The following is a 12,806-nucleotide window of genomic DNA, read 5'->3' as shown; positions in this document are numbered from 1 at the left end:
CAGGGGCCGGGCAGGCCGCTCCCCCCCCCTCACTAGCCCACTCCCACGTGACGCGAGGCGCCGCTCCGAGGGCGTCACGTGGCGAGCTGCCCAATCAGGAGCCTCCCTGTCGTCACGCGGCTGACTTCTTCTCGCTTTCCGTCCGTCGACGCTCCCGCCGTCCTCCGTCACGTAGCCGTGCGGTGTACTCCCTAAAAAACTCCCCCGCGCGCTTTTTTGTCACGTGATTTCTCTTCTGCGAGGCAGAATCCCTCTCGTATCGGTTGCTCGTATCGGTTTCCTTTCACGGTAGCCGAGGCGCCTAAAGTATAGTGAGAAAAGTGCTCAGAGCATGTGCAGAGTGCGTTTCTCGCCAGGGGCGGGCGGGGAGGAGCTGCACTCCGCCCAAAATCAAGTAATTAAATAAAAATACTTCACTAAAAGTAGAAATTGTAGAATGATTTTGACAATTCCCCTCCCCCAGCACGGGTTAAAAAGAAAAATTGAAACGACTGCTGTTGAGACGTTTCATTCCAAATCTGCTAAGCAAAGCCAGAGAGAGGCATAGGCATAGCCAGGATTTATTTTAGGGGTGCAGGCTTTATGTTGCGGGGGGGGGGGGCAGAACCGAGTTATCTGTGACACAATTGGTCAGTTAGTTATTTAAGCATTTTTATTTATTTACTTGATTTAGCGGTGCAGCTGCCTTCCTGCACCCACTGACAGTAGATGATGACAGGTGGGTGTCCTGCCAACCCCTCTAACATAAATCCTGGCTATGCCCATGTTTCCCTCTGCCCTCAAATACATATCCGAATCCGATCACTGGAGGGTGAAGAAGAAGAAGAGGCGTTTGGATTTGATAGCCCGCTTTATCACTACCCGAAGGAGTCTCAAAGCGGCTAACATTCTCCTTTCCCTTCTTCCCCCACAACAAACACTCTGTGAGGTGAGTGGGGCTGAGAGACTTCAAAGAAGTGTGACTAGCCCAAGGTCACCCAGCAGCTGCATGTGGAGGAACGGAGACGCGAACCCGGTTCCCCAGATTACGAATCTACCGCTCTTACCAAACTGGTTTTCTGATTCTCGAATGTTGCTTCGAAGCAGGCTGGGGGCATCTTCACCTGTCCTGTTAGAAATTAAGCATTCCCGCACAGAAGAAAGGAAGATCTCCCCATCAGGTTGAGCCTACTCTGATTGCGTTTGGCTGCAATTCTTCAGTAGGAAACACATGAGACCATTGTTTTGTCCTCAGAGATACAGTTCCCATTAGCCTTAAACTACAGTTCCGAGGATAAAGTAATATTCTTTATATGTGCATTGCTTGTATGGTGGGGATCTGCCCCACTTGTAAGCACTGCTTATCCCGAGGTCTCTAATGTGATTTTATGAAGCAGCCACATCTGGTTGCCATAAGGGAAGCACGTTTCTTTATATATACAATAATAACAATAATAAATAAGACACAATCAGCAAACACAATTTAAAACATAAACTGCGAGGTAGGGAGGAAAGGAAAGACAGAAAAGCTCAGGCTGTGATAATTACATTATTAATAGTGGCCATTCACAGTTTGATTGATGGCACAGATATGTGTGATAAGAATCCATTGTGCCAATTCAATCCACAAATGATAGTACTGAATTTCTGGATGAACTAAAATTCAGGAGTTTCTGGTTGCAGTCTGCCTTTGAAGTTCCGTTAAATCAGTTATACAGTGTCCTGGGAAATTGCAAAGATACGCCTCCGGAGCCTGGACATGGCATCTTGTATCTGCTATCCAAAATGCACAAACCAAGCAACCCCAAGTGCCCCATAATTTAGGACTTCAGAGCCATCTCAGTTGGGGTATCTGGTTATATAGACTCCATATACCAGATCATATTCCATCAGCACTTCCAAGTTATATACTCATTAATATTTTTTGGAGAAAACTAAAATATATTGACAATCTTCTAGACAATGCCATCATAGTAGTAGTAATATTATTATTATTATTATTATTATTATTATTATTATTATTATTTCTGTTATTTATACCCCGCCCATCTGGCTGGGTTTCTCCAGCCACTGAGCAGCTTACAGCATATATAAAAACATAGTAAAACATCAAGCATTAAAAACTTCCTGATACAGGACGGCCTTCAGATGTCTTCTAAAAGTTATGTACGTACTGTAGTTCTTTATCTTCTTGACATCTGAAGGGAAGGCCTTCCAGAGGGAGAGCGCCACTACCAAGAAGGCACCCTGCCTAGTTCCAAAGTCTGCCACTTTATACTTACCCACAATGACTTCTGTTGTGGGGAGAACATGTATCTTCAAACTAGTGGCACAGCCATGGGCAGCTGCATGGTTCCACAGTATGCCAAGATCTTCCTGTTTGACCTTGAATAACACTTGCTTATCTCCCATTCTTCAAAGCCTCTCCTCTACCTGAGATACATATATTGATGATTGTCATCTTTGTCATCCGGACTCACTGACTGGGGATATCTGAACAATTCCACCACTTCTACCTCACCATCAGTGTGATCCTAGACCAGTCTGCACAAGAGGTTCACATGCCGCTGTGCAAGTTCATAACAGAGCATCTCTTTATATAGGAAACTCACTGGTAGCTGCACATACTAACATGCTTTCTGTTTTCACCCCAACACACCATTGTCTACAGCTAATCCCTATGATGTAACCACATCTGCTCAGATTATAACAACAACAAAACAACAACAACAACAACAACAACCGGAGTTTCCTCTTAGTACAATGTTCCCCTAATAAAGTGAAAAAACAACAGACCAACAAGAACAGATTAATACTTGGGAAGTATTATCTATTATCCAAAAGCAGAGGCAAAACTAGGCTTTATTTCACGCAGGTCAAAGACCCAGTTTGGCACACACCCCATGTGCATTTGCGTACAAACACATACAGGCTGGGAGCCTCAATTGTGCCCCTCTGGAGCTTTAACCGGAGCAAAAAATCCCCCCTATAACTACAGCACTGCCTAGAAGAGAAAATGACAGGCCACATTTTTTTGTCACCTCAGTTCCCAGTTAAAATCCCTCGAGATCAATGATATACAGTGGTACCTCAGGTTACATATGCTTCAGGTTACATACGCTTCAGGTTACAGACTCCGCTAACCCAGAAATAATCCTTCAGGTTAAGAACTTTGCTTCAGGATAAGAACAGAAATCGTGCTCCGGTGGCGCGGCGGCAGCAGGAGGTCCCATAACCTGGTGCTTCAGGTTAAGAACAGTTTCAGGTTAAGAACGGACCTCCGGAACGAATTAAGTACTTAACCCGAGGTACCACTGTACAGTCTATCCTGGACAATAGCGCAGGCCTTGGGTGAAATCCTACACCTGCTCACAGGCAATTCTACAAGTTAAAATACTGTAGCTACTAACTAGTAACAACAACAAGACATGTAGCAGAAATGAACACAGGAATCAGGTCTCGTAGCCAACTGACTCTATGTCTACTATAACAAGACCTAGTGTCATCCTCAACACTGGAGGTTCATTCACCTGCACATCTTCCAGTGTGATATAGGGCAATACTTGCTAGCAGCACCCTACTTAAGGCACAAATGTTGAAAAACCAGGGGAAAACATTTCAAACTCCCAGGATACCCTACCAGTGACCTAAAGGTGGCCATCCTTGAACCGAAGGAACTTCAAAGGGAGATTGCAAAGTGAAACCGCTCTGATCACAAGACTTCAAGAGACTTCAAGAGGCTCAGTGCTATCATTTGTGTACTGAATGAGCACAATGGATTTTCATCACACTACATGTGTTAATTAGCTTGCTAATGTCAATGTTATTCACACAACTGTTTGCTTATGTGCTAATAGCTGCTGTTAATAATGTAATGTATCCCTGCACCTTTCTGCATTTCATTTCATTTTCTGACCTCACTGTTTACAATTCCCCCCCCCCTTCCATCACCATGTGTGTATATACCTGCAACTCAGGATAAAAGGGCATGTATCTTATGAAGTAAGGACAGTAACAGGGGTTGTTACAATACCCCTGATATGTCAATTGTTGCTATATATAAAAATGCTCTTGATAATTTTTCCAAAATGCATTTGATAAATGCTGACTTGTAATGCCATAGTTTCTTCTGTTCCTATCCTTTGTGTGTGTTTATGGGAGGTGATTAATGGTGTTACCCTACTTTTGCGATTGGTTTCCTGCAATGCTACACATGAGTACTCAGAAACAAGCACACTGAGTTCAATTAGGCTTTCTCCCAGATATACGTGTAGAGAACTGCAACCTCAAGTGCTTGGGGACATTCTGCCATATTCTCTTGAAATCAAATTCTAATTTATTCTTTTCCATTTACAAATTGTGGCCTATGAAACAACTCAAAGCCGTATGGCAGTTGCGTTTAACACTCATATGCTGGCTAGGATCCTTAAAGAGCAACTTTCAGTTTGCCCCAGGACTAGGGAATTTCCAGGGATATATGATGATGATGATGACGACAACGACGAACAGAAGACCTAATTGCCATATTACAATCTGCCTTTGAAAGGTCCCCTCAATTCAAAAAACGAATTGCCATACGTTATGTGGAGAGCTGTTGTTTTAGAAACACAAACCCAAAGCTAACTTAGGTCTGCAGAACTAGTTGTGGTTGTTTGGAAGCCAGCCAACGTCGGTGGTATGAAGGAAAAACGTACATTTCCAACAGGAACAAATAGTAGGCTCACGATGATGGCATCTCTGAAAACTCAGGTTTTGACACTTTCTCTGTTCATTGGAGCACTGATCAAATACAGTGGTACCTTGGGTTAAGTACTTAATTCGTTCCAGAGGTCCGTTCTTAACCTGAAACTGTTCTTAACCTGAAGCACCTCTTTAGCTAATGGGGCCTCCCGCTGCGCTGCGCCACCGGAGCAAGATTTCTGTTCTCATCCTGAAACAAAGTCCTTAACCTGAGGTACTATTTCTGGGTTAGTGGAGTCTGTAACCTGAAGCGTCTGTAACCTGAAGCGTATGTAACCCGAGGTACCACTGTACTAGTTATTGGGGGGCAAGAACAGCAGGTGGCCATGGGCTGAAGTTTTGACTCCAAGCACCCTCTTGTGTTTAATATGGCAAGGCTGCATGCAAAGGCATTTTCAGTAGCTTCTGCTATGTGGGTTTTCCTCCCCATGGGAGATATGTCCAAGCCTTAGCATCTTTCTGAAGCTTACAACAGCCAAACAGGGAGCATCATCAGGTGAGGCCATGACCCCTCAGTCCGGATTCTGAATATTTGTGGCCTGGATCTGGACTACAGCCCAGAGAAGCTCCACAACAGTGGAATGTGGAAAATATGCATCCTGTATTTTTCTCGGTGCAACCGGCTGCTTTACAGCTTTATAATGTTACCTGCAGGTGGGGATCTAAATAAATCCAGCGTTTCCAGCTAAGCAGCGTTTGAGATTGAAACAAGTCTGTTTCCCCATATTTTTCAACACCTCAACTCATCCTGAAGAAGAAAGAAAAGAGCACCTGTTCCAATTTTGTTCCTTTGCTGGGACGTGCAACCTGCTAGCAATTTCTAATCTCGTAAACGATTCAGATTAGTTTCCGATCCGAATTCTCCTTCCGTTTCTTATCCCGTTAGTATTGTAAATAGATGAGTGGGCTCCCCCTAATGCTGGCAGCTTGGAAAGACTCCAAAAACACATGCAAATAAGACCTCGGCGCTCCTTGCTGATTGGCTATGGCGGGACAGTGCCCGATTCCACCGCTGTCTTTATTCTCTAGGCAGGGGATTTCGACTCATGCAGTTTGCCTGAAATCAGTAACAAGAGGACCAGCTTCCCTGCAATTGGTTAGGCCGGTTTTTTTTCTTTTCTTTCTTCCTCTTCTTTTTGTAGCTTTCGGCTTGGCTAAGTAGACCACCATGACCATCAGACGCGTAGATCAAGGGCAGCGTTACAGGCCAAGAATGGCATTCCTGAAAAAGGTAACTTGCTATTATTTTAAGAGTCTACCTGAGAAATAGATGAACTGGCTAGTGCAGGAACCCTGAACACATCTGGGAAACATCTGCCCTCTGACCAGAATTGTATATCACAAAGATTTTTGCATGCAAACAATAGGCATGTTATACGGATAAGGTGTGCTGTTTCTTACAGTTTTCAGAATTAATTATTTTCCAAGGAGCCTATGATTCCATTAGCGGAGTATTTTAAAAAGAACCTTTGCTTGCTGTTTTCCCCAGCCCTTTTGCTACAGAGCAAATAAAGACAAAAATATCCTTGTTTTCGGAGGTCACCGGATGAAAGCAACCTGTTACACACAGTTTGTTTGCGAATGGGAGCAGCAATAGCTGCTTGAAATAAAACTGAGCAGCTATAAGCATTTTGGATATATCATTATTTTTTATATTAAAAAATAGCTCTTATTATTTTACCTCATTCATAAGGCTACAATTTCTTGCATGGAGGGTATTTTTTTGCTTTGATGGCCATTAATATTTTAATTTTGAGGGATAAAAGCTCATCACCCCGGGGTTTGCAGCACTAATTCAGCACTGAACTGTAACCCGGTTAATTTCACGTCCCCCTCCAAGCGTTATTCATTGCTGAAGTTCTATCCTAACCCCATGTAGACCCAGATGTTTTTATGCTGAGGTTATTAATCTAGAGTATCTACAACCCCCTGGTGCTGTACTCCCAGCCTTTCACATAGATTTGGAATCCTATTTATTTAGATAATTTATGACTGCTTAACATTTTTAGGGAAAAAACCCAACAACTCTAAGCAGCTAACAGATTGGTCTACATCACATAATCCATTATCCATTATTTGATTTTGGAGAAGAGAGCCAACCTCATTTGCATTCATTTACCTCACTCATAAACGTGCAGAGGAAAGGATGAGAAAAACCCACCTTTTTTTCATCAACCTTTTTTGGAGGTAAATGACAGTACAATCTTAACCATATCTGCTCGGAAGTAAGTCCTATTGAATTGGGTTTAGACTGCCGCCTAAGCCATTTATTTGAGTAAATATACTTGACATATTGATGGTGTCTTTCCGCCCCCTCAAAAGACGCTGCAAGCTGTTTTCTCTGCCTGTTCATGATCTACTTTAAAGTGGGTGTATATATGCCTTTATAATAGTTTAAGCCTTACAGACAGCATGTTGACAAATAACTGTGTTTGGGATTAACTACCTCATTCTTTCCCCCAAAGCATCTATATGAAAGCATTTTATTAGCACCAATATGTGAAAAGAGTTTAAGCAGGCAAGGTATTAGCCCAGCTTTTCTCCCCTGAACGTTCCTGCCTTTCTTGTCTGTGGCTTATCCTGCTGAATAGAATTAGCTGACTTCCCAGTGATATGGACAACTGCCCATTTCTGGTGTGTGTGTGAGAGATTGTGTGCGCACACACTATGGCGCAACATAGGAACACATTCACATCTAAGCTGTTTTAGCTGAGTATCAAACATAGGAGGCAGCGACAGGATTACAAGCAAAAAAGAAAAGAGATGAGAGGGAGTGTGAATTTATTTTGTGTCACAATATTTGTCATATATCACCAGCACTTGTACTTTTCATGCTCAAAGCGGGATACCACAATGTTTTCCTTTGGAACTGTTTGTTCCTAGAGCCTGTCAAGATTTATTTAAAAGAGCAATTGGGCCATGTTCTGTTTTGATTTACATTCTTGCAAATTCCACAGAAGGCAAGGAGATCAGCTCCGGAAGGAACAAAAGATCAGTTTAGGAATTACATTTTCCTTATATTAAGACAGCTGGCGTAGTTCAGTCGGTAGAGCATGAGAGCCCAATGTTGGGCAAAGTATTCCCGTATTTCAGGGGGTTGGACTAGATGACCCTTGTGGTCTCTTCCAACTCTATAAATTCCATGATTCTACCAGAATATGCCTGTACTTAAACCAAAACACACACGGAGATCTTTTTCTTTCTTTTCCGCAGATTATAATGAATTATCCTCATATCGTTCACTTATCATAAAGCACAAGATGAAACTGGATCCAGTTTATAAAAAATGCCCACAGGTGGTAAAGATGGGATAGTAGTGATGATGTCCGCATATTTGTCTCTTCATCTTGCCTTCCTCTAATATTTAAAAAGAAGTTGCAGGGCTCACCCCTTTCCCTTTTGAGCCTTACTGCAACAACCTAAGTACATTGTCTTCCGTTACTTGTTTCTAAAATTTAAAAAGCAGTTCCCATCGATGCCTGTGGGAAGCTTTGAGGAAAACGGGGCCTCTTGTGAGATGCTACTGCATACTTCATACCTGAGAATTTGGTCTAAAACTAAGACACCTGTGGCCACCACTCTGCTGAAGTTAAGCAGGTCTGGGCCTAGTCAGTACCTGGATGGTACTGAGAACCATGCTGCCTTGGGCCCCATAATGCAATGAAGGTTAAATTATACTGCAGTGGTGTTGCCGACCTTTGTCTACTCAGAATAAGCCAGCCTCTTTCAGTTCATTGGGGCTTACTCTCAGGTAAGCGGGCATCAGAAGATTGCAGCTGCAAATGATTTTCCCAAACCAGTCAGTCATGCGCTCCTCTTAAGTAGAGAGACAACAAGGGATGGATTGACAGGATTTGTAGATCGATATCTCAATAACAATAGAAAGATGCCGAAAGCTCAATGAGGGAGGGCTATTGTGTGAGCCTTATTATATAATACATTATATAGGGCATCTGGCAACCTGGAACAAGGTGACACAATGTAACATAGGGCTGTTATATGTTCAGAATTTCTCAGACGTAGTCAGGGTTTGTCCTTCGAAAATGGCGTTCAGGCAGAATTTTCTGAAAGTGGTTAAAACGTCTGGGAAAACCTGGGTATATGTTAGCACATATTGGAAGTGTTGATTTTTTTGGCGATTTCCCTAAAAAATAGGTTAAAAACTTCATTTTTTGTTGAGATTTTTTGGGGGGGAGCACAACGAACAAACAAACCTCAACAACTTTTGTGTCCGGATTTTCACTTTTTGAAATACGGCAACCCTATCTAGCATAAAGATACTGAGAGAGCAGTAAAAGCAGGTAAGGAAAGGCTTGAGACATCTTTTGACACACCAAGCTGAATGAGAGGTAAAGGACCCCTGGACAGTTAAGTCCAGTCAAAGGCAACTATGGGGCTGCGGCTCTCATCACGCTTTCGGGCCGAGGGAGCTGGCGTTTGTCCACAAACAGCTTTCCGGGTCATGTGGCCAGCATGACTAAACTGCTTCTGGTGCAATGGGACACCATGACGATTGCCAGAGTGCACGGAAATGCCGTTTACCTTCCCACCGCAGTGGTACCTATTTATCTACTTGCACTGGCATGCTTTCAAACTGTTAGGTTGGCAGGAGCTGGGACAGAGCAACGGGACCTCACCCCATCGCAGGGATTCGAACCGCCGACCTTCTGATCGGCAAGCCCAAGAGGCTCAGTGGTTTAGACCACAGCGCCACCCACATCTGGGAGGTACTAAGGTATGGCAACACTGATGTTTTTGCTGCCTGCCCATGACCACAAGGATAAGACTGTTAAGTATACAGTACCCTTATTCCTTTAGTTAAGTTTTCAGTCAGAAACCTATTTCAAGGCATGCCTGCCGTGTTTCCTGCTGCTTCCCCTCAAGTTTCTTATCCAGTGTTTAGCACATCAGTGGATCCAGGGCCTTGTTGGTACTGGCCCATGGTCCTTCACATCAGAGGGCACACGCACAGCCTCCCTCATGCAGTTGTGCAATATTTGCTGGGGTCATAGAGCTGCGCCAGATAGCTCCACTGCTTGCTAGCCTCATCTTCGGGATAGACAGATCTGTTAATTTTGGTTTGTCTCGCAGGTCTGCGCAAGGAGGTCAGCCTAGGAAGTTTGGAGGTTCCTCTGTCCTCTCACATGCAGATTCCACAGTGGAAGCTGAGTCGCACCCTGATTCTTTCAACAATTTCCGTTAATATGTGTGCTTTCGTCTTATATATACATTTTCGTACAATTTAATTTGTTTAAAGAACCACACCGTAAAATTTGTAGAAGTGTGAATTTCAAAAGACAGCCTTGTTTCAATTTGCTATATTATTTCAGGAAGTGCGAATGAGGTAGGCTTGCGCTGAAACACAAACTGAATTGAATTGCTCCCCATCCCTTCCTCGACTGTTATGCAAACTAGCACTTCTGGGCATTGGTTGGCCTGCCAGCATGGCTAGCAATTTTTAATATATTGGAACTCTTAATAAGCAGCCACTTTCCTTCTCAGATGAGGGAAAAGGCCTGCTGCGTTCTCATCAGCAAAAGGCATGGTTTGTGGCTGAGTCAGTACAGCAGCACCTAATGAAAGCTTCCTACCCAATCTCCCTTGTTCACTTTGATATATATTATATTTCTTAAATGACAAGAGGGCACTCGGCAGGAAGAGGGAAGTGACAAGCCTCTGGAGTTATTTGCTCATTAGAAAAACAGTATGCCCTGCACCATCCGACTGATGCGAGTTTTCTGAACACACTGTTTGCTCTTTACAGAGGCAAGTACATAGGGATGAGGCAGCAGTAGTCATGTGTTTGTGTATGTTAAGAACCTGCGGCCTCAAAACAGCACAGCCTGACAAATTACTTTGGCCAAAGACCTAGAGGGGCTTGCGAGATTCGCTTCGTTTTGAACACAGTGAGACTTGCAGCAAGATTCTGATTTTTACTGAAGATTCTACGGAACGTTTCTGACTTCTTCCTATTGTTCAGGGGAATTAAGTTAGGCAAATGCATGAAAATCTGGTCTGCGACACTTGAAGGCGTGGGCGCGTATGTACTTGGCCATTCTTTGAATCCTTGAAAGCACTTGTTTGCATATACATATTATGATTTCTGCAAGAAACATTGGGGTTTCCTGCAGCAAACACAAATGGCGGATAGCATACATTTAGGGACATGTGTCTGGGATCCATAGATGTATTACTAGTGCTTTTTGATGCAGTTATTTGGGTGTGAATAGATAAGTGTTAAGACATAACCACCACGTGGCAGGTCCTTGCCACATGCATTCTGGGTTATGTTCAAGTGAATGAAAGGTGAACAGGATGGAACCGTCTTCGGTGGCATCAGTAGATATTGGGAATGTCATTGTTCCTTCTTGACTTACCGTACCTTTCACATTTGAAAAAAGTACACTATGCTCCAGGCTCTAAGCAATCCATTTTATTCCACTGTGACCAGAGCCTTCTTGATAAAATGGAAGAGATGTGAGCGGCATTACCACTTTCCTGTAACTTCTCCAACTGCAGGACATACTTTTTTATCCCTCCCATAGACAATAAAGTTTTTTAAGGAGAAGGACATATTTCCAAATTATTGTGGGTTTTAGGTCAATACTTTCAAATCAGGAGACAATTTCTCCAGCCCCATGTGTTGTGCAGGTGTGCGGTCTTCATGTCCAAAAATGAGATGTATTTGCCCCTTTCTCACAGAGGTTGAATGTTCCTGCAGTTACTCCAGCCCCTACCTGCATACAACAGCTGCTTTATTTTAATACAGAACAACAAGACGAGGGGCAGAAGTCCTTATCCCAACCTGCACGTTCTTCAACTCTCCACACTGAGCTGGGACAGGCCCTATGATCTCTTATGAATAGATTGTCGAGTGTAGAGTTCTTTTACCCCCACCTTTTGTCTTGCATCAGGCTGGAACAACAGGCAGATGTCCTTTCATTTCCCCCTCCCTTCTGCTAGGAAGAAGGAAAAGAGCAAAAACAAATGTGTGACCTGTAAGTCATGAGTCACACAGTGGCACCATTTTATAGCTCAGCACACCTTCAGTACCAGCAAGAGGAGCAGATCAGCCTGCCTTGTCTACTGAGTGCTTTGCCAGAACAGGTAGAGCAACATTCTGGCTCCTGCTCTCAGGTGCCCTTGTCTCCTCCTCCCCACCACACTTCCATTTGAATCCCCTTTCTGTTCCTCATACCAGTCAGTGGCGTGGCGTGGGGGGTGCGGGGGGGTGCGGCTGCACCAGGCGCAACATCTGGGGGTTAGGGTTAGGGGGCACAAATTACTTGCCTTGCCCCGGGTGCTGACAACCCATGCTACGCCACTGATACCAGTGGCTGCCGTTTGCTTTCCAGGGGCAGCAGACATATGTTAACAGCAAGAGCTCCTGACTGACACACAGTTCTCCTCCGTAGTCAGTGTCAACCGAGGTTGCAGTTGTCTTGGTCCGCAAGTGCAAGTGGTCAGCTGGTTTGGTGAATGTGAATGTGGCAGTACTCCTTTTCCTCTCCCCCCCACTATCTAGTGTAGTGGTCTGTGGATCATAAGAAAAGAAGAAAGACTTGTTACACCTTAGGCCAAGAGTAGCCGACTGCTCAGGTGCTGTTAGACCACAACTCCTATAATCCCAGGACTTTGGCCATGCTGGAGGGATTGATGGGCGTTGAACAACATTTGTATTGGCACCATGTTGGCTACCCCTGCCTTAAGCTTTCTCCTTTTGCTTTGCCTTGTGTCTGTGCCTTTTGCAGCCACCTAGATTCTTAATTTCTGCCTGCTTTGTTTATTTGTTTCTTATGATTAGGGATGGGCAGCCACCCACCTGATTGGCTCCCAAACATGTTGGGTTGCTCATGTTGAATAGTAAAAATAAAAAACCTCAATAAAGTTTTTAAGTACGTTGATGAATCTCAGCCGTGCCTAGCAATGGACTTTGAGGCTGGAATTTCAAGGAATACTTGAGCAACCCAGTTCTTCCCTATTTCCTTCTCTCCTCTTCCCTGCTGTTATCTATCTTCCCCAAGAACATCATAATCCCATTGGGAAATGTGGGGTGGGAATGGGAAGCAGGAGAGCAGGATGAGCTC

General features: G+C 43.9%; 1 protein-coding gene across 3 annotated transcripts in view; it reads left to right on the top strand.

Moving 5' to 3' along the window:
- Positions 1 to 5,739: 5,739 nt before the first annotated feature.
- RGS9 (regulator of G protein signaling 9) overlaps positions 5,740 to 12,806 on the top strand; it is a 74,548-nt gene continuing 67,481 nt past the window's right edge. For all 3 annotated transcript variants that reach the window (XR_013982677.1, XM_080994548.1, XM_080994549.1), the window contains exon 1: positions 5,740 to 5,950. Coding sequence is in view for 2 of the 3 variants with exons in the window: in XM_080994548.1 (XP_080850674.1) it covers positions 5,888 to 5,950 (63 nt within the window). In the remaining variant the exon portion in view is untranslated. The remainder of the gene's footprint in view (positions 5,951 to 12,806) is intronic.

Source organism: Podarcis pityusensis, assembly GCF_964106645.2.
Source record: "Podarcis pityusensis genome assembly, chromosome: 2".
Lineage (NCBI taxonomy): Eukaryota > Metazoa > Chordata > Lepidosauria > Squamata > Lacertidae > Podarcis > Podarcis pityusensis.
Note: the sequence above shows the minus strand (reverse complement) of the source record. Positions and strands in the feature narration are given on the sequence as shown.